This window comes from Podarcis cretensis, assembly GCF_951804945.1.
Source record: "Podarcis cretensis genome assembly, chromosome: 6".
Taxonomy (NCBI): domain Eukaryota; kingdom Metazoa; phylum Chordata; class Lepidosauria; order Squamata; family Lacertidae; genus Podarcis; species Podarcis cretensis.
The window spans coordinates 56,094,768-56,114,545 of NC_137175.1; the positions used below are offsets into that span (position 1 = coordinate 56,094,768).

At 41.2% G+C, this 19,778-nt stretch overlaps 1 protein-coding gene across 2 annotated transcripts in view; it reads left to right on the forward strand.

Moving 5' to 3' along the window:
* Positions 1 to 214: 214 nt before the first annotated feature.
* Positions 215 to 19,778, forward strand: part of SLC5A9 (solute carrier family 5 member 9) — a 41,318-nt gene continuing 21,754 nt past the window's right edge. Inside the window, exons 1-3 of one of the 2 annotated variants that reach the window (XM_079980317.1) lie at positions 215 to 245; positions 7,130 to 7,334; positions 7,591 to 7,662. In XM_079980317.1, the coding sequence (XP_079836443.1) occupies positions 7,206 to 7,334; positions 7,591 to 7,662 (201 nt within the window). In that variant the 5' untranslated portion in view covers positions 215 to 245; positions 7,130 to 7,205. Of the gene's footprint in view, positions 246 to 1,122; positions 1,142 to 7,129; positions 7,335 to 7,590; positions 7,663 to 19,778 lie in introns of those variants that run through there. The other variant, XM_079980318.1, reaches the window with a different exon arrangement.

Consider the following 19,778-nt stretch of genomic DNA (forward strand, 5'->3'; position numbering starts at 1 on the left):
GAATGAAACTACCACAGTGTATGTAAATAATCCAAGCCAAAGCAAATGTCATTCAGCCCCAGCTTCAAGTTATCAAACACAGGGGTGAGAGGGAGGGAGGAGAAATGTAGACTGCCTCAAGCACACATCAAGGAGTGCTAGCGAGGAGTGTCCAAGCGAGGAGTGTCCACTTTGAGATGAGCCAAAAGTAAGGTGAGGCAATAGAAGGAGGAAAAGGGCAAGAGAGAAGGAGACAGAAGCTCAAGGTATTGTAGAACTCGGCATCATTCAAGGGGCCAGGATTATCCTAAAGATACCACAGCAGGGTTGAATTTATCAGTTGCTAGTTGGGAAGAAATAGGCATTCTAACAATAGAACCCATCCTATGGAACATTTGTAACAAATTTTTTTTAAGCCACTAGGCGGTATTGATGTTTTCCAATTATAAAAGCTCTGGATGTATGGCTCTTCTCCCCTAGTAGCATTGCTATTAGTATCTTGCAAGATAAAAATACATCTTTCTCAGCTATTATTTTGAAAGGAGCACTTATGAATCACAAAATGACTATGTTGTTGTTTGTGAGGTGCACTTCGCTTTCAATCTGCAACAGGAGTTTCGAGTGACTCAGGAGCTGTGGAAGGGCAGGGCAAGCAGGGCATAAGTAAGGGAAAGAAGAATGCTGGCTTGGGAAGCCCTGTAGCATATAAAATCATAGAATTGTAGAGTGGGAAGGGATCCCGAGGATCATCTAGTCCAACCCCCTGCAATTTCTTTGGGTTGCATCCAATGTGGTGCTAAGTTTAAAAAGATTGGCAATGAACTTGTTTCACTCACACAGGAATAAGGAACCTGCGGTCCTCCATGAGTATTGTAGACTACAGCTCCCACCATTTTTTATCATTGCCCAAGCTAGCAGGGGCTGCTGGGAACTGGAGTCCAATGGCATCTGGTGGGCCACAGGTTCCCCATCCTTGCAGACTGTCCTGTTCAAGTGTCTCCTCTTGTGCAAGGGGTTCTGCAGCTTGACAGCTTGTATTCATATGTACAATTTGTACAGAAAAGAAAAGGAAATTCTACCGCATTTCCACCAACCCAAGCTCTTGTGTAACCATTGCATTTATTTTCCCGGAACTTGGTTGCTGCTTTATTTCAATAGGTTAGTTTATTTTACCTTATTTTAGCTCTGCTTGAGTTATCAGCTGTGTTTTATTCTGTATAATGCTTTCCATACTGATGCAGTTTAATACTGACGCCACCTTGAAGCTGAGGTAGTAGATGGTATATAAATATTTTAATGAATGAAGAAATAAAATGAAATAAAAATGAATGGTTTTACCCATGGTCCTGTTGTAGACTGCTAGCACAGTCTGAACTCTGTTGACAACATTGCTACAATTATTACGGAACAATAAGAATGTCACCAAAATGGCAATACATTGTTTCTTGCCATTAAATATCTGAGAGTTATTAATATCTTGTCCCACGTGCCCCAGATCTCCTTTCTGGTTGAAGTGGGGCACCTGTTGTTGAAGAAGAAGAAGAAGAAGAAGAAGAAGAAGAAGAAGAAGAAGAAGAAGAAGAAGAATTTATTATTTATAGCCCGCTCATCTGGCTGAGTTTCCCCAGCCACTCTGGGCAGCTTCCAATCAAGTGTTAAAAACAATACAGCATTAAATATTAAAAACTTCCCTAAACAGGGCTGCCTGTTTAGTTGCTTATTTCCGTCACATCTGAAGGGAGGGCATTCCACAGGGCGGGCTCCACTACGAAGAAGGCCCTCTGTTTGGTTCCCTCTAACCTCACTTCTTGCAATGAGGGAACCACCAGAAGACCCTCGGCACTGGATCTCAGTGTCTGGGCTGAACAATGGGGGTGGAGACGCTCCTTCAGGTATACAGGACCGAGGCCGTTTAGGGCTTTAAAGGTCAGCACCAACACTTTTAATTGTGCTTGGAAACGTACTGGGAGCCAATGCAGATCTCTCAGGACCGGTGTTATGTGGTCCCAGCAGCCACTCCCAGTCACCAGTCTAGCTGCCGCATTCTGGATTAATTGCAGTTTCCGGGTCACCTTCAAAGGTAGCCCCATGTAGAGCGCATTGCTGTAGTCCAAGCAGGAGATAACTAGAGCATGCAGCACTCTGGCAAGACAGTCCACAGGCAGGTAGGGTCTCAGCCTGTGTACCAGGTGGAGCTGGTAGACAGCCAGGTGGAGCTGGTAGAATTGCATTTTCCATGGCACCCAATTTTCCCAGATGCACCACACATGAATGGGAGTTCTTTACCAGCTCACAAATCCTGTAGCTGTCATCTTGTGGCCCACTTCCCAGTACTTACTGAGAGTGATGGCATGGCCAGGAGGGTGCGATTGCCAGCGCTACATGCTTCTGTGAGGCTTTGTAAGCAAGCAGTCCCTTGAACGTGCAATGCATGCCAGAAGACTAGAAATGCTAGGAAATTGTCGTTCGTATGGTACCCAGCTTCTACTTACATGTAGTGATATTCAAGAGTTCAGTGAAACAGAAGCCTTTGTGTCTTGAATGGAGATGGGCAAGCCACCCCTTCCGTCAGCCTCTGGTGCAATTTGGAGGAAAGGGGAGCAGAAAGGTCTCATTCATTGAGCAAAGACTGAGCTGGATTCTGAGGTTTTCAGTCTGTGATGTGTAGGGACGTCATTTATCCCCCCCACCACCATATATGTATGCACATGCATATATGTAAATTTAAGGAAATAAATACAGTGGAACCTTGATTTCCGAACAGCTTAGTTGCTGAACAAATTGGCTCCCAATTGCTGCAAACCCGGAAGTAAGTGTTCTGGTTTGCGAACATTTTTTGGAAGCCGAACATCCGACACGGCTTCTGCTTGAGTGCAGGAAGATCCTGCAGCCAACTGGAAGCCGTGCCTTGGTTTTTGAACAGTTTCGGGAGTCGAACGGACTCCCGGAATGGATTAAGTTTGAGAATCAAGGTACCATTGTAATACTAAAAGTTAAATAAAAATACAATGTATCTCAACATCATGAGGAAGACGGTGACCTGATGTATGTGCCATCCAGCTGCTAACTGAAGATGGGTTACTTTAAGGCCCCTGTTCTCATTTCTTAGGGGTCTTTATCTTTGAACCAGTGTTGATCCTCTATTAGAAGGTTCTTCGGTTCGTGTTCTGCAAAGTAGAACACATGGCTACTTTAATGTCATTTCCTCACATTAGCAATGCCTAAGGATACCAGCTGCTGATGTTGGCTTTGTGCACAGCATACATTTTGTGCACAGCATACATGCCCCCCCCCCCCAGAAGCCTGAGAATGGTAGTTCGAGAATGCTGATAATTGTAGCACTGTGAGGGATAAGCTACAGTTTCCAGGATTTTGGGGGTTGGTGCTTTAAATGTATGGTAGGTATGCAGTCATTGTTTGTTTGTTTTCAGATTAGGCACAGACTCCATTGGGGCTGGTCTGCAGCTATGTATCCTTTGATTTTTCCTGATCCCCCCCCCCTATTGCTAAAGCAGTATGAATATAGGTCTGTATCCTTTTGCCATATATTCACATTGTGTGATCTTCAAGGATTGTGATCTCCTGACCTGAGTGTCCTATATCTTACCTGTAGACAGATGTTTGTAGACGTGCTTCTTGAAAGACCTGTGGGATGCTGGAGTTACTATTTAACACGATAGTATTTCAAAGCTTTCCTATGCTCAAGGCGCATCACGTAGACAAGATTTTACAGTTTGCTAATGGTTCTTGCAGAAATAATTGTAGTGGAAAAGCAAAGGTTGCCTGTAAGTTACACAGTGGTTCAAATAATATTTCTGGAAAGGCATCATGAAACTATTTCCCTAAAATCTCTCTTTCAGCTGCTTAAAGAAATGAGATGGCGACTCTTTCATGACATTAAGTTAATGTTTAAATAGGTTGTTCAGCAAAAAAAATAAATAAAGTGGTTTGGGCTCCTTGTTCAAGAAAATGCTGCTTCATTATTTGATGGTGGCTTTCATTCCTGCAAGCTCACCTATGCAATCTTAATAAGTAACCTAGAAGCTGACTTGTGTGATTTAGTAACAATGTGGGAAATTTGTGTCTAAACTGCTGATCTTTGCTTCCTTTTCCTGTTCTTGGGATGGAGCCCTTTGGTTTTATTCTATCAAAATCTATTCAGAACCTTATTTCTGCTGCAGTGTTTTGGGGAAAAATCTGTTGGATGTTTGCTTGCCAGTGGGGGGTTGAACCAAAGCTGGCAGAGACAAAAAGATGCTGGCCTAACTAATTTCAAAAAAATGACATTCCTGGTTCAGTTGTCACCATGTCTATGCCAGATCAGAATTCCTAATCCCATGCAGGTCTGCTCAGAAGTAAGCCCTGTAATAGGAACGCAGAACAGTTAGTACAGCAGACAAATACAGCTCCTGATCTAAAAATCTAGGGAAAGTATTTCGTTTTTTATTTTAGTGTGTTATACACACAAATGGCAGAGGTCTACCAATTTATTCTCAGACAGCAGGAGAAAAAATTATCCCCACCCCCCCCAAGTCAGACAATATTGCCCCTTTCAATTGTCCTGAAAATGCATAGAAAGATGAGGGAACACTTTTTGAAAAGCAAAAAGGAAAGGAGGAGGGAACTATGAGAGAATGGAAGACTGGGCAACATTAGGAGATGCCCAGGAGGTCATGTCAAGGCTATACGAAATCCTCAGGTTGCCCACCTGCCAGCATCTCTGTTGCTGTTATCTGACTACATATTAAGACCTCCACAAGGAGAGAATCCTGTGACTGTGAGTAGGACTGCCAGTGGGGATTTATTTATTATAAAGGTAGGAAGCATCCCCTTAGATGCTTTTTTTCCTTTTTCTTTTTAACCGGTGCTAGGCTGCAGAAACACTCCATTAACAGGATGAGCTTTCTCCTATTCTACCTTGCTCAGCTGGTACACTTTCTGCTCTTCCACAATTGTCCTTGTTCATTTTTTTGTGACGCTACCAGTGTTTGTTTAATGAAGAAATGTGTTGCTATTGTGAAAGGTTAACTGGAAGTCCATTACAAGCGTGACGTGCAAAAAATCCTCACCAACCTACTTCAAGGTGCAGAGTGCATATACTCTGTTCACAGAGAACAAACATGAAAGCAGAGGGAAAACATAGATGGCCCCAATGAAGAAAAATAATCCAGACTGAATGTTAGAGCAGATTTTATTTTTTACCACTTTACCCACAAGATGGTGCTGTGCTACCCATGAATGCATAGATACCATTGTCTTTACGGTTCCTAAATTGCCATTTGAGAAACTATTTTATTAGGATTGGTGAAACAGTGTTATAGCTAGCGCCTGTGACCATTTACTGGAAATTAAATCCCACTGAGTTCAGTAAGCATAACATCTCTAAGTTCTGTTTCTGTGCGTGACGGAAGGCTGGCTAGCTAGCTGGGAGGGTTGTCATCGCCTCCACCCCACTTGAAGGAGAAACGACTCACCCTGTGTCTGTAAGAACCAAGGAAGCCATCTAAATTGCGGCATAAAATGGCTCCCCGTCTGAAAATGGGAGAATCTATGCCAAAGAGGAAGCTCTGACAACCAGACTTTGGGGACAAGGGTTAGCATTATATGTGGCAAGCCTCGTTTCGGTTTCACTATCTTCCGTAGTTCTGTGTACCAGTCAAGCCCGCATAACAGCTGTTTCCATAACAATTATCAATAAAGTAATTATGGCGCAATTCAGCCTTCTGACACACAGAGCTAAACTACATTCCCCTTCCTGCCCTGACTCACGAGCTGTGGTACAGCCACGTCAGCAAATGTGCTTTGCGACGAGATGCTGCAGCTGTCAGTATTTAAATGCCAAGGAAGGGGGTTGGAGAAAGCTTGCTGTTTCTAAGAAGATGCATCCAATGTCAGAGTGTCATGGAAGAGAGATAGCTTGTCTAATGGAGACCACTGCTTTGGGCAATATTAGAGATAACCAAATCTGAAGTCAGTTCCCCCACCACCACCTTCTAATAACTTGGGTTATTTCATTGCCCAATATTGATCCTGCTTTATCCCCTTCTACTTACCTATTTAAAAGATATTAGTACTGAGCTGGTATCTAGCTCTAGAGCAGCAGCCCTGAGCCCAAGAGCTACAGCCAGAAGTGGCTCACTCTGTGAGGCAGAGCTGCAAAGCTAGCTTCCCAGCCTCTGCCACCTACCAGGAGAGAGGAAAGATGGCTGAGAGGCCAGGGTGTGTGGGCATACCAGCAGAGACAATCTGGTGCTCCCACCAAAGCGCCTTCACTGCTCTGATCTCCTTGCCTCCTTCGTTGGAGGTTTTTAAGCAGAGGTTGGTCATCTGTCATGGATGCTTTAGTGGAGATTCCTGCATAGCAAGAAATTGGACTAGATGACTCTCAGGGTCCTTTCCAACCCAACTTCCAGGAAGCAGCAGCAACAAACTTGCCAGGAAGCCCCAACAAATGATCCGCTTCTGAGTATAGCAAATCTCTACTACAAGACTTTTCTTCTCCTAATCTCTGTTTGTGCCTTAACTGGAGGGATCAGCCAGGAGGAGAGTGTAGAAATTCTTCCTTTATTTCTAATATGTTCTTCTCTTCAAAACGTTAAGCTAGAAATTGCTACCAGGTGACCTGTTTATACTGTAAATCACTTCAAGATGGCTTATGGGACACCATTCAGAAGCCCATGGGGCCAAGCAAAAGTCACACGATGTTCTGCCACTGAGAGGTCAAGAAGAATCAACAGGGTTGCATGCCCCCTGTTGATCAACAAAGAGGGGTCCTCTCTATCAACAAAGGTCATTCATTTATCAGGAGCCTGAACTGAAATGGGGTTAGAAACTTGGTCTCATCCACACAACTAATGACATATCAAGCCAGGTTATGCAGGCTTGGTTTATGGACTCATGTTATGCACCTGCTACGGCTGAAATATTTGAATTGGCCACAACTCTCTTTAAAAATTTCAGCACATAATGCATATATGTGAGAAACAGCTGTGACAAAAAAGTTGTTTAGCTGGTTCAAACATTACAGCTGAACAGCACAGATCCATACAGTGTACTAAAGCTGCAACGTGCGAATTGTCTGTTTTGATGGACCTGCCTGCTTCTTCATCAACATTCTCACTTTCTCAACCCGGTTAATTATTATTAAAAAGGAGTAATGAAGAGAAACGTGTGCCGAAGTCCATTGTGAGATAAAGAGGCAACAGGCGACACCTTTTTGGGCAGTCATGAGCCAAACACCAGCCACTACTGAGCCACCCACTGCCAGGCCTGAAGAGAAGAAACTTGCCTTTGAAGTACCGGACATCATTGTTGTTGTCCTTTATTTTGCCTTTGTCCTTGCTGTTGGAATATGGGTAAGTCAGTCGTTTTGCAATAACTAGTAGTGCTAGATATCTCTTGTTTTTGAGAAAGGCCTCTTCACCGAACAACATAGCACTGTAGTATATAAGTGATGCTTCTATTTAACAACATATTGTTTCCTTTTGGCCGCATAGAACAGAGCCACGTTTCCTTCCTTTTATCCACATAAGGTCCTAGGTGGGCATAAATCTGTGTTCAGCTGTGCATTTCAGAGCTGCAAAGCCATTATTTCCCCCCTCTTCATTTCAGTCTTCTCTTCGAGCCAGTCGGGGAACAGTCGGAGGCTATTTCTTGGCTGGAAGATCCATGACATGGTGGCCGGTAAGTATGTAATAACCCACACCTTGTTGAGAACAGCCTTTGCCAGATGTTGCAGATGACTGCAGCTCCCATTAGTCCCAGGCAGTGTAATGGTGGGAACTGATGGGCACTGAGTCCAAGAACATCTGGGGGTGCCAAGTTGGTTGCATGACTCTTGATCAGAGGTGGCCAGCCTTCCAGATGTTGCTGGAGTAAAACTCCCATCACCAAATCACCACTGGGCATGTTGTCTGAGCTGATGGGAGCTGGAATACAGTACTTTTTTTTCAGGGGGTATTCAAGGGTACACAGTACTAGCACCTTTTTCCCCTAGAAGAAAAGTACTGCTGGAATCCATCAGCATATTGAGGGCACCATGTAGGCTATCTCTGTTTAAAAAGCAGCTCTCCTTAGTGTGGTTGAAGCAATTGACATATATACAGATGTCAAGGGATAGTTGAAGGCTGAGAAAGAGGGAAGATGAAACTGGGATGATCCTTGCTGTGGTGAAAAACGAATGAAAGAATGCTACACTAGTTGTAGGAAGAAAATGGTGAGAGTGGGGGTGATAGGAAGAATGTGGCGTATCTTTCCTGCTGTAACAAATATGTAGCTAGGAAGGTTGTGCCAACTGCTGCACTCTCAGCATCACAAATCATAGCCTTGTTGCACAGTTGCAAAGCAATTAGTACAGTAAGCACTGAAGGAAATACATACTGAAGATTTAAAACTTTAGGGCAGTTTTTAAAATACATAGTTTTGCAGGAGTGTGTGAATATGGATGTGAATATGGCAATTGAAGCCAAAACACTGTTTCAAGGGAAGTCCTAGTGGACACCCTGAAACTCAATTCATGCACAGGATTGCACTGTTAAATGCTCATGCACCCAAATGAAGCACCAGTGATGTAAAGCAACCTATGGCCCTCCAAGTGCTGTTCAATTCCCATCAGTCCCAGCCAGCATGGGCAATGGTCAGGAAAGATGGGAGCTGGAGTCTACTAACATGTGAAGGCCTTGGGTTCCCCATCCCTGGTGCAAAGTCTTTAGGAACAGCAATAAATAAGGGAGGAGCTCTTCTCTATTTCAAGCAGCCATATTGCTGGAAGCATATGAAGTGTATCAATTCTGGAATTTAATATATATCAGGTAACATCAGGCTTTTGCAAAGTGGCATTGTTGTTGCAAATAAGAGAGCCAATTTATTTTTTAAAAAAATCTAGCACATCGAACAACCCTAAAGATAAAAACAAAAACAAGGCCTATTTCAAATAAAAATGAAAATTAACTCAAGTTCAAGAGCAGTTCCCATTCCTCTCATGAAACAACGGCAGGAGTCTCTTTTGCACTGTCTAGTAACTTCTTCATTTATTGAGCAACTGTGTTAGGACTGCAACTCTCCACACTAAACCACCCAGATATAAATCTCCAAAATGATTCACTGGAAAGGCATAAACCTTTTGAAGGACACATTTTCTTTGGAGCAGAAAGGTAATATAACAATAATTTAAAGACCCAGAGAAATAAGTGTCAGAGGAGTAAATATCCTTTTTGCCCTGTCACAAAAGAACACAAGGCTGTAGATCTTGCAAGTGTTTAACTGCAAGCTGAATGCAGTTTTGAACTCCAACATTAATTGTAAATTCCATAGGCTACGTTTTCTCCCCTGGAGACACACACTCGCACCTGGTTATTGTTCTAATGCGCTTTGTGATTCACTTTCTCCCAGGTGACATGTAAGCATTGGCTTAGCTGTAGCCTCTACAGTTTCATTGCAGGAAATTTAAGGTGCTGCCAAGAAGTCAAGTGTCCCCATCATCGTTCCTGCTGGACTTAGTTTTTTCAGGGAAAACAAAACTTCCTGGGAACTGAATCCAAGCAGAGGCTTGGATTCCCATTACCCTGAGTAAGATGGCTGTTTAGCATTCTTCATTTTATTTATTTCTTGTTTTGGTATCCCATGGAAGCCCAGGGCAGCTAACAGCAACAAAATATAATAAAACAATGATTAAAATATCTAGCAACATGGAGTCTTTAATTTGGGGTGCCTCCTAAGTGTCCTTTCTAAATGAAGACCTGATCTAATAATCCTGCTCATGTTGCAGGAAATCTCACATTATACACTACCTTCAACTTTTTGCAGATCACCTACACTGTGGGTTAGCAGAGTTTGGGTTCAATAATGTGGAAAGGCAGCATACAGAGTTCCCAGAGAAGAGGGATTGGTTGTTAAACTACCTCGGGAGGGGACTTCCGGAGGCGGCGCGAACGGCAATGGCGGTCCTCTTTACTCTGTGAAGAGGAGGCTCTGCAGAAACGGGTCGTCCGCTACGGCGAAGCGGAGACCCGCGTCGGAAAACCACAGGCAGAGATAGCCTGTGGCCGTGGGACTCGGCGGGCACCATTTGTGCACCCAGAAACGTTAAAGGAACCCCGTAAGGAGCTCCGGAGCGTGAAAGGGCTAGCGCGGTGCTGTGAGTCAATCGCTCTTCCTGCAGAGACGAAGCCACGAAGCTGCTGCCAGTGAGCGCTGACCTTTTTTCCTGGGACAATTCGGATATAAACCAACTACTCGTGAGTAGGTGAAGTTAATCGATTTGGAGACTAAATTTGTGGAAATTTGGCACTGAAGCGGGAGATGCAACCAGGAAGTCCGTCTCCCGGTTTTGTATATAGATTTTAAGCAGAGACTTTTAACTTTCTAATTGCCGTTGAACTATTTCTCTGAATAGCATTTTTCCAAGCATCAACTGGCTCTAATTTTTTATGCGTGTGGACTATACCCTATACCTGTGGATATATCTTTCTTTTTTTATGGATTTATAAATTCTTTGAGAGACAGTGACTGCAGCGGACTGCCAGATTGGTAGAGCTACTAAATTGCCAGAGCTGCCAGTCTGTTGGAACTGTTACAGTGGATTGCTACATGGAGTTGTTACACTAGAAACTTGCACTCTTTGAGACATTGTAAGGAATTAAGGCTGGGCTCTGCAAAAATTAAGAACCTCAGAAGGTCTTTGGAAGTTTGGGGCTGTTAGACATTGTTATTGAACTTTCTAGAGACTTTGAATTTTGGCATATTGCAAATTGTTTTTCCTTTGTGAAGAAACAGCCAGTCTTCCCCTAGTGGATTATTGAAAACTTGCAACGGCTGGGGGGGGGGAATTTTCCATCCAAGGGCTTGTGGATTCCCATGGGAACTGTTAATCATAAGACTGACCTTGGCGCCTAGATAGTGGTGGGATGAGTGGGAAGACAAGATCAGCAAAAGCCAAAACACAACAAACTACGATAACTTCACAGCTGCGCAGATCATCGGTTCCTACAGTCTCCGTGACTCCACAGGAAGATTTAGAGCCAGCTAGGCCTGCAGGAATGGCCACAGGTGGAGACACATCAGTAACAGTATTGGATAAAATCCTTGGGAAACTAGATGATCTGTGTAAGCAAGTGAATGAACACTCATCTAAACTAGATCAGAACACTGCTAGTGTAAATAATTTGACACAACAAGTCGGCTTAAATGCACAGGCAATTGGGAAACTCTTAGAAACCACCACTGAAAATCGTAAAATTGCAGAGGAGGCTCAGCGGAAAGTGGAAGCCGTGGAACAGGAAATAAAACCTATGCGTAAACAGATTGGTGACCATCAGGCATATCTTTCCATGGTGGATCTGAAAAGTAAAGAAAATAATTTGAGGCTGAGGTCAGTCCCAGAACTTGAAAAAGGAGACTTGAAGGAGTATCTGACAAAAGAATTTGCAGAACTTTGATCTTTGGAAGAAGATAAGGATTTTAAAATAACAACTGCATTCAGGCTTGGAAGAGGAGGGAGGAAAGACAAGTCTAGAGACTGTCTGATCTCCCTCAGATCGAAAGAAGAAAGAGACAAGATACTGAATGCACACTATCAAAAGGCCTTAACTATCCAGGATATCAACGCGGAAATCTACAAGGACATCCCAAAATATTTATTAGATCTTAGAGCTGATTACAAAGATTTGGTGACACTATTGAAAGGAAACAGCATCATCTTTAGATGGGAGTTCCCCCAGGGACTATCTTTCACTTTTAGGGGGAAGAAGGTTAAAATCAAATCAGCTGAAGACAGGGAAAAATTCCTGAGCCACTACGGAAAAGACCTTCAGAAAGGGATTGAAGTGGAACAAGGAGCCTTAGGATCTGGACCACTAAGCTCTGTTCCCACACCTTTGGGATCTGTGGACCAGAAGTAAGTGACACCACCCAAAAGGAACAAGAAGGCTCCAGCATGGCCCTGCAACTAGTAACTTGGAATATTCATGGCTGTAATTGTCCGAAGAAAAGGAAGAGGATATTTCACATATTAAAAAAGGAGCAATTAGACTTAATTTGCCTACAGGAAACACATGTGACTAGGCTTCATAGGAAAGTTTTGATTAATAAGAGATTGGGTCAAGAATTTATCTCATCTGACAGAGTGAAGAGAGGAGTTGTTATATATGCAAAAGAAAGCCTGTCACTGAAATTTCTTTTTAAAGATGAACAAGGAAGGATTGTGGCAATTGAAATTCAAGTACAAGGAGAAAAATTTTTGATTTTAGGAATATATGCACCAAATGAGGGAAAGTTGGAATTTTATAAGAAGTTGCATGAGAAAATGCTGGAGCACATTGACTACAACAACATCATTTTGATGGGAGATATGAACGGAGTGGTGTCCACGAACATGGACAAAGCACAAAGTCATAATATAACAAAAGAGGGCAGACTACCTAAGACTTTCTTTGAACTAACTGACAATTTGGATCTGATTGATATTTGGAGAACTAAAAACCCCCTAGGAAGAGAAGGGACTTTCTTTTCTGAAGCTAAATTGACATGGACAAGAATTGACCAAATATGGATAACTAGAAGACTGGCACCAAAGACTAGAAAAGTGGAAATCTGCCCAAAAACATGCTCCGACCACAACGCCGTCAAGATGGAAATGAGATTAACTACAACTGGTTCCTTTAGATGGAGGATGAATGACACCTTATTAAGAGATCAAGAGATTGTTAAGAAGGCCCAAAAAAACTTGAAGGATTACTTTGAAGTTAATTTGAACATTACAGTGGAAAAAAGAATAATCTGGGACGCAAGTAAAGCAGTTATGAGGGGGTTTCTGATACAGCAGAATGCAATAAAGAGGAGAACCCAAAATGAGAAAAAAGACAAAATTTTGGAAAAAATAAAAGAAGGGGAAAAAAGGTTAAGATCGAAACCCAAGTCGCAGGAGATTTTGAGAGAAATTAAACTCTACCAAGTACAATATATGAAATTAGTAAATAAAGAAGTTGAATGGAAAATTAAACAAATGAAGCAGAAAACTTTTGAATCGGCAAATAAATGTGGAAAGTTGCTAGCATGGCAGCTGAAAAAAAGACAGAAGTTCAATACGGTAACCAACCTTGAGATAGAGGGGAGAAATATACAGAAACCTGAAGAGATTAGAAAGTGTTTCCAGAGATATTTTAAACAACTTTACATGCAGGGGCCGCAAAAAGAGTTTGACATAGACCAATTTTTAAAGACTAACGGATTACAAGAGATATCTCAAGAAAATAAGATGATATTGAATTATGAAATAACAGAACAGGAGATTGAAGGTGCTATTCGGAATATGCAGTTGGGCAAATCTCCAGGGCCGGACGGGTTAACCTCCAAATATTACAAGATGTTGAAAGACTATTTAATTCAACCACTAAAGGAGGTGTGTAATGAGATAATGGAGGGGAAGAAGGCACCAGAATCGTGGAAAGAAGCTTTCATCATGCTTATACCAAAATCTGAAGCTGAAAAGACACAACTTAAAAACTACCGTCCCATATCCCTGTTAAATGTGGATTATAAAATTTTTGCAGACATTTTGGCAAATAGATTGAAAAGAGTGTTAAATGAAGTAATACATAAGGACCAAGCAGGCTTTCTCCCTGGAAGGCATCTGTCTGACACTACAAGAAACATCATTGACATATTAGAGTTATTGCAGACGAATATAAATACAAAAGCAGTGTTAATTTTTATTGATGCGGAGAAGGCCTTTGACAACATTTCTTGGAGTTTTATGAAAAAAAATCTTAAGGGAATGGGTGTGGGACGAGGGTTCGAAAATAGCATAGAAGCAATATATTCGGAACAAAAAGCAAAATTGATAGTTAACAATGTGGTGTCAGAAGAGATTAAAATTGAAAAAGGAACGCGACAGGGGTGCCCTATCTCTCCATTGCTATTTATTTCGGTCCTGGAAGTGCTCCTGAATCTGATTAGGAGGGACCAGTTGATTAAAGGGGTTCAGGTCGGAGCTAAACAATATAAACTTAAAGCCTTTGCAGATGACTTGGTCTTAATGTTACAGGAGCCAGAATCTAGTACGAAAAGAGTCTTAGAACTGATTCAGGAGTTTGGTCAGGTAGCAGGATTCAAATTAAATAAACAAAAAACTAAAGTATTGGAGAAAAATATGACTTCAATGGAAATAGAAAAGCTTCAGAAAGAGACAGATTTAAATGTGGTGAAGAAAGTGAAATACCTAGGGATAAATATGACAGCTAAAACCTGAATTTATTTAAGGACAATTATGAAAAATGTTGGTCAGAGGTAAAGAAAGATTTAGAAACATGGTCAAACTTGAAACTCTCCTTGTTGGGCCGAATTGCCGCTATAAAGATGAATGTTTTGCCGAAAATGTTGTTTTTGTTTCAGACTTTGCAGATTGTGGACAGAATGGATTGTTTCAAGAGGTGGCAGCGAGATATTTCTAAATTTGTCTGGCAGGGCAAAAAGCCCAGAATAAAATTTAAAATATTAACCGATGCTAAAGAAAGAGGGGGGTTTGCCCTGCCAGACATGAAGCTTTACTATGAATCAGCAGCTTTCTGCTGGATTAAGGACTGGCTACTTCTTGAAAACACTGACATTCTAGACTTGGAAGGGTTTAATAATGCGTTTGGATGGCATGCATATTTGTGGTACGACAAGGTAAGAGTTCATAAAGTATTTAAGAACCATATTGTCAGGAGAGCAGTTTTTAATGTCTGGATAAGATATAAAGACTTGCTAGAAAATAAGACCCCAAGGTGGTTGTCACCTATGGAGGCTAAGGCTCTGAAAAAGCTCAATATGGAGGCCAAATGGCCAAAATATTGGGAGATATTAGAACAGGAAGGAAACACATGGAAATTGCAGAGCTTTGAGAAGCTAAAAGAGATTGGCTACATTACTACCAAATTAGAGAGGCTTTTAACATGGACAAGAAACTAGGTTTCCAGGTGGAAAAATCGAAACTAGAAACGGAATTGTTAGAACCTAAAACTAAGACAATGTCAAGAATGTATAACTTGCTGTTAAAATGGAATACTCAGGATGAAATGGTTAAATCAGCTATGATTAAGTGGGCACAAGACATTGGTTATAATATTATGTTTGCTGACTGGGAACGGTTATGGACCACTGGTATGAAATTTACGGCATGTAATGCCTTGAAAGAAAATATTATGAAAATGATTTATAGGTGGTACATGACACCAGTCAAGCTTGCAAAGATATACCATTTGCCTGATAATAAATGTTGGAAATGTAAGGAACTGAGGGAACATTCTTTCACCTCTGGTGGACGTGCCCAAGGGTAAAGGCATTCTGGGAAATGATCTATAATGAGTTGAAAAAGGTATTTAGGTATACCTTCTTGAAGAAACCAGAGGCCTTCCTTCTGGGCATTGTCGATCAGAAGGTGTTAAAGAAGGATAGAACCTTTTTTATGTACGCAACAACAGCAGCAAGAATACTCATGGCAAAGTATTGGAAGACACAAGATTTGCCCACTCTGGAAGAATGGCAGATGCAATTGATGGACTATATGGACCTAGCAGAAATGACTGGCAGAATCCGAGATACGGGAGAAGAACAAATAGAAGAAGAATGGAAGAAATTCAAAGATTATCTGCAAAAACATTGTAAACTATATGAATGTTAATATGATGCAGGATATTGAGACAATGTGGCATTAGTGATAAAGCAGAAGGAATGTGCAAAGATGTTTCATTAGTAACAAATAAGAGAATCACAGTTTAGTTAACCTAAGGATGGAAGATAAAAAGATGAGTGGATAGCAGTAGGAATGGTTAACTTTAAAAGAAATTAAGACATATTAATTTGGTTAAAATAGGGGAAAAATCTGCTGAAACTAAATTGGAAATTTGAAAACAGAAAAGGGAGATGTGAGGAAGTCCGGAAAGAAAGCTGTATGAAACCAAGAATTGAACTTTTTAATTTTGTTTGATCTCTGTTTTGTATTGTTTGTTTGTATTGTTGTTGTGATGTTTTGCTTTTTGTGTTACTATAAAATTTGTTGAAACTTTAATAAAAATTTATTAAAAAAAATAAAAAAATAAACTACCTCGGGAATTGTAGCTCTCTGGCAGTGGAGTAATAGGGATCACCTAACAACTCTCAGCACCCGTAACAAACTACAGATCCCAGGGTTATTTTGGGAAAGCCATGACTGTCTAAAGTGACATGTATTGTGCCCATGAGGCCTCAGTTATGAAGCAATTCCCTTTCCAGGGTTTCACTTTGGGGCTGAGAGGACCATTACCTAAATCGTAACAGGCCTTGGCTTGGGATAGGAAGTAATGTTTCCCTAAACTCCTAACTCCGCCTCAGGCTGATTAGTGTGACTTTTTCTCTCCCAAACCTGGAGGAAATGTTGGTAGAGGATGAATCACCACACAACATCCTTTTACTGCCTCTGTGTTCCAGGATATAGGGAGCGCATTATGGGTTTAGACCCAACTGCTTCTAGGAAAATGATAAAATGGTTACTTAAGGCCACCGTGACATTGTATTACATGGCTTTACGTCGCCTCTTTTATACTGCCTACTACAATAAGGACATGTGTCTTAAGGAAAGTGTTTACATTTCTTGGGAGCCTTTCTGTTTACCCGAGATATGAATGCATATTGTAGCCATTAGTCTTTCAATCAGAGGCTTCCCAGATGAGATGTTTGCAAGTGTTTGCTTCAGGAAAGGTTTTCAGTCTTATCTCGTATTAATATTTTAACTATCCCAAAGGTGAGGAGCAGGTCAGATTCCATTAATCTTTGCTTAGGGCTCAGCAGCGCAAGAGGCAGAAAGACCTGCTACTTGGAAAAGGAAAATCACAGAGCAAGTGAGGCAATACCTTTTATGGGGGGGTGGGAACCCAGTAATGTTGAAAATGCTGGATTACAAAAAATGAAAGTGTAAGTGTTGAAAGCAAACAGCAACAAAGGAGTAATGTCGCCTTGGTCCAGTAACAGGTAGAAAATTAGAAAAATGGAGCAGACTAGTCTGGAATCCTTTCCCCTAGTATTTTGTTAGGTTGTTGGGTCTTCTTATTTTCACATATACATAAGGAGTCAGCATTTGGGAATATTGTCCAGAGACATCTGGAACGGATGAAGCACCTACATTTCTGTGATATAAACCTATGGGGTCACAAGCCATAAGTTATCTCTAGTCAATAAGGGCTTTCCTTTTTTAAAAAAAAAGAAAATAACAAAAAAAAAAATCTTGCAATCACATCAGGAAATAACAGTACACAGCCAGTATGTACTGGATACAACCTGAGGTGTGCCTCATAACTTACGTCTACATTTTCATATCGTCTCCTCAGTAACAGCACTGTTAAAATAAAGCCAAGGTATTTCATCTTTCACAGTTTACACTCTGTATATTTTTAACCAAACAGAGCCACCTACTTTGAACACACACTGCCGGGCTGGGTGCCCCATTGCTTGTCAAGGCAATATTTTCCTTCATGGCAGGCCAAGCTGAAGCTTCCAGCACGCAGTATAAATATTTGCCCACAGATATGTCCTGCATTCTTTCATGTAAGACATGATCCAGTTCCACCCTGCCCCTGCTCCAGAGTCCCTGCTTTGAGATGCTCCGGATTGGTTGTGACGCTTGGCTTGAATCAAGTTGTCTTTACATTGCAGAAAACATCAATTCATGTAACTCTGGTGAATCCTTGAAGGTCTCCTTCATTACAATGAATATATTACAATGAAAAATTGATTATTGCATGATAAATATTTAAATATGTTTATTTTATATATTTACTTTGAAAAGCATTTGTCCTTTGCAGATGTTAAGTGGCTAAAATACATGATCGCCATTGGTGGCATGACGGATCACGCTGCTCAGCCATTAACCATCTGAAAAGCGTAGATTGACACCTTCAGTCTCAAAATTTGCACCACCATTTTCATTTTTAACACAGTTACAACATTCTTAAAACATCATTACATGCTGTGCAACCTTGTTCCTCTTGGCAGTGCCACTATTTATGCACATTATCCAAATCTGTGTATTTATATTTGTACATGTAGCAAACTTAAAAGTTTGGCTGGTTGGGAGCTTCATAATCAGCTGGTTTGGCCATTTAGCAATGATTAACCTGAAGTGTAGGAATTAGCACAGTTGAATGAGGCTTTGTGTGACATCCTCAATGATTGGTCACCCAGAAGATACTGGAATGGCCTAATCAGTTTTCAAGTGACCAGGCCAGCTGATTGATCTGACATTATCACTCCCATGTTGAGACTAGTTGTTTGGGGTGTGCCTGGCCTGTAGTAGCTATGTGTGCCTTTTAAAAGTGCACACATACAACCACTAGTGGGATCTGGAGCCATCCTAAGACATTTTGCTTCTTGGAACAAGGAGGAATAAGGAAGTGGAGACAAACCAAGATAGAAATTCACCTTGGGGAGAAATGAGGCGTATATAGATACAAGCTAGCAGCCTAATACCTGACATTGCTCAGGAATTCTGAAAAATTAGGAAGCCAAATATCAGCATGGTTTTGAAAGAGTCAGTCCACCATCTTGATTTAAAATGGTGTCCAATTGTACCCAAACAAAAACAAAAATAGGCCGAATTGCTGCTGTTAAGATGAATGTATTGCCAAGGATGTTGTTTTTGTTTCAAACATTGCAGATTGTGGATAAAACAGAGTGCTTCCGGAAGTGGCAGAGAGATATATCTAAATTTGTCTGGCAGGGCAAAAAGCCCAGAATTAAGTTTAAGATACTAACTGATGCGAAAGAAAGAGGGGGCTTTGCCCTGCCGGACTTAAAGTTGTATTATGAAGCCGCAGCCTTTTGCTGGCTAAAAGACTGGCTACTTCTCGAAGACACTGACGTATTGGATTTGGAAGGGTTTAACAATGCTTTTGGTTGGCATGCATATCTATGGTACGATAAGGTTAAGATCAATAAGGTCTTCAAGAACCATATTGTCAGGAAAGCAGTTTTTAATGTCTGGACAAAATACAAAGACTTACTGGAAAACAAAACTCCGAGGTGGCTTTCACCTCTGGAAGCTAAGGCCCGAAAAAGACCCAATATGGAGGCCAAATGGCCAAAATATTGGGAAATATTAGAAAAAGACGAAGATAATTGGAAATTGCAGAGTTTGGAGAAAATGAAGGATAAAGTGCGAGACTGGTTACATTACGCTCAGATTAAAGAAGTTTTTAAAAATGACAAAAAGGTAGGGTTCCAGGTGGAGAAATCGAAGTTGGAAACAGAATTGTTAGAACCAAAAACTAAGGTATTATCAAGAATGTATAACTTGCTGCTGAAATGGAATACACAAGATGAAATGGTTAAATCGGTTATGATAAAGTGGGCTCAGGATATTGGGCATAATATTATGTTTGAGGACTGGGAAAGGTTGTGGACCACTGGGCTGAACTTCACTGCATGTAATGCTTTGAAGGAAAATGTAATGAAAATGATATATAGATGGTACATGACCCCAGTTAAACTTGCCAAAATATACCATTTGTCTGATAATAAATGTTGGAAATGTAAAGAACACGAAGGAACATTCTTTCACCTCTGGTGGACTTGCCCTAGAGTGAAGGCCTTCTGGGAAATGATATATAATGAGTTGAAAAAGGTATTTAAGTATACCTTCACTAAGAAACCAGAGGCCTTCCTTCTGGGCATTGTCGGCCAGAAGGTGTTAAAGAAGGACCAAACATTTTTTATGTATGCAACAACGGCAGCAAGGATACTCATCGCTAAGAGCTGGAAAACTCAAGATCTACCCACACTGGAAGAGTGGC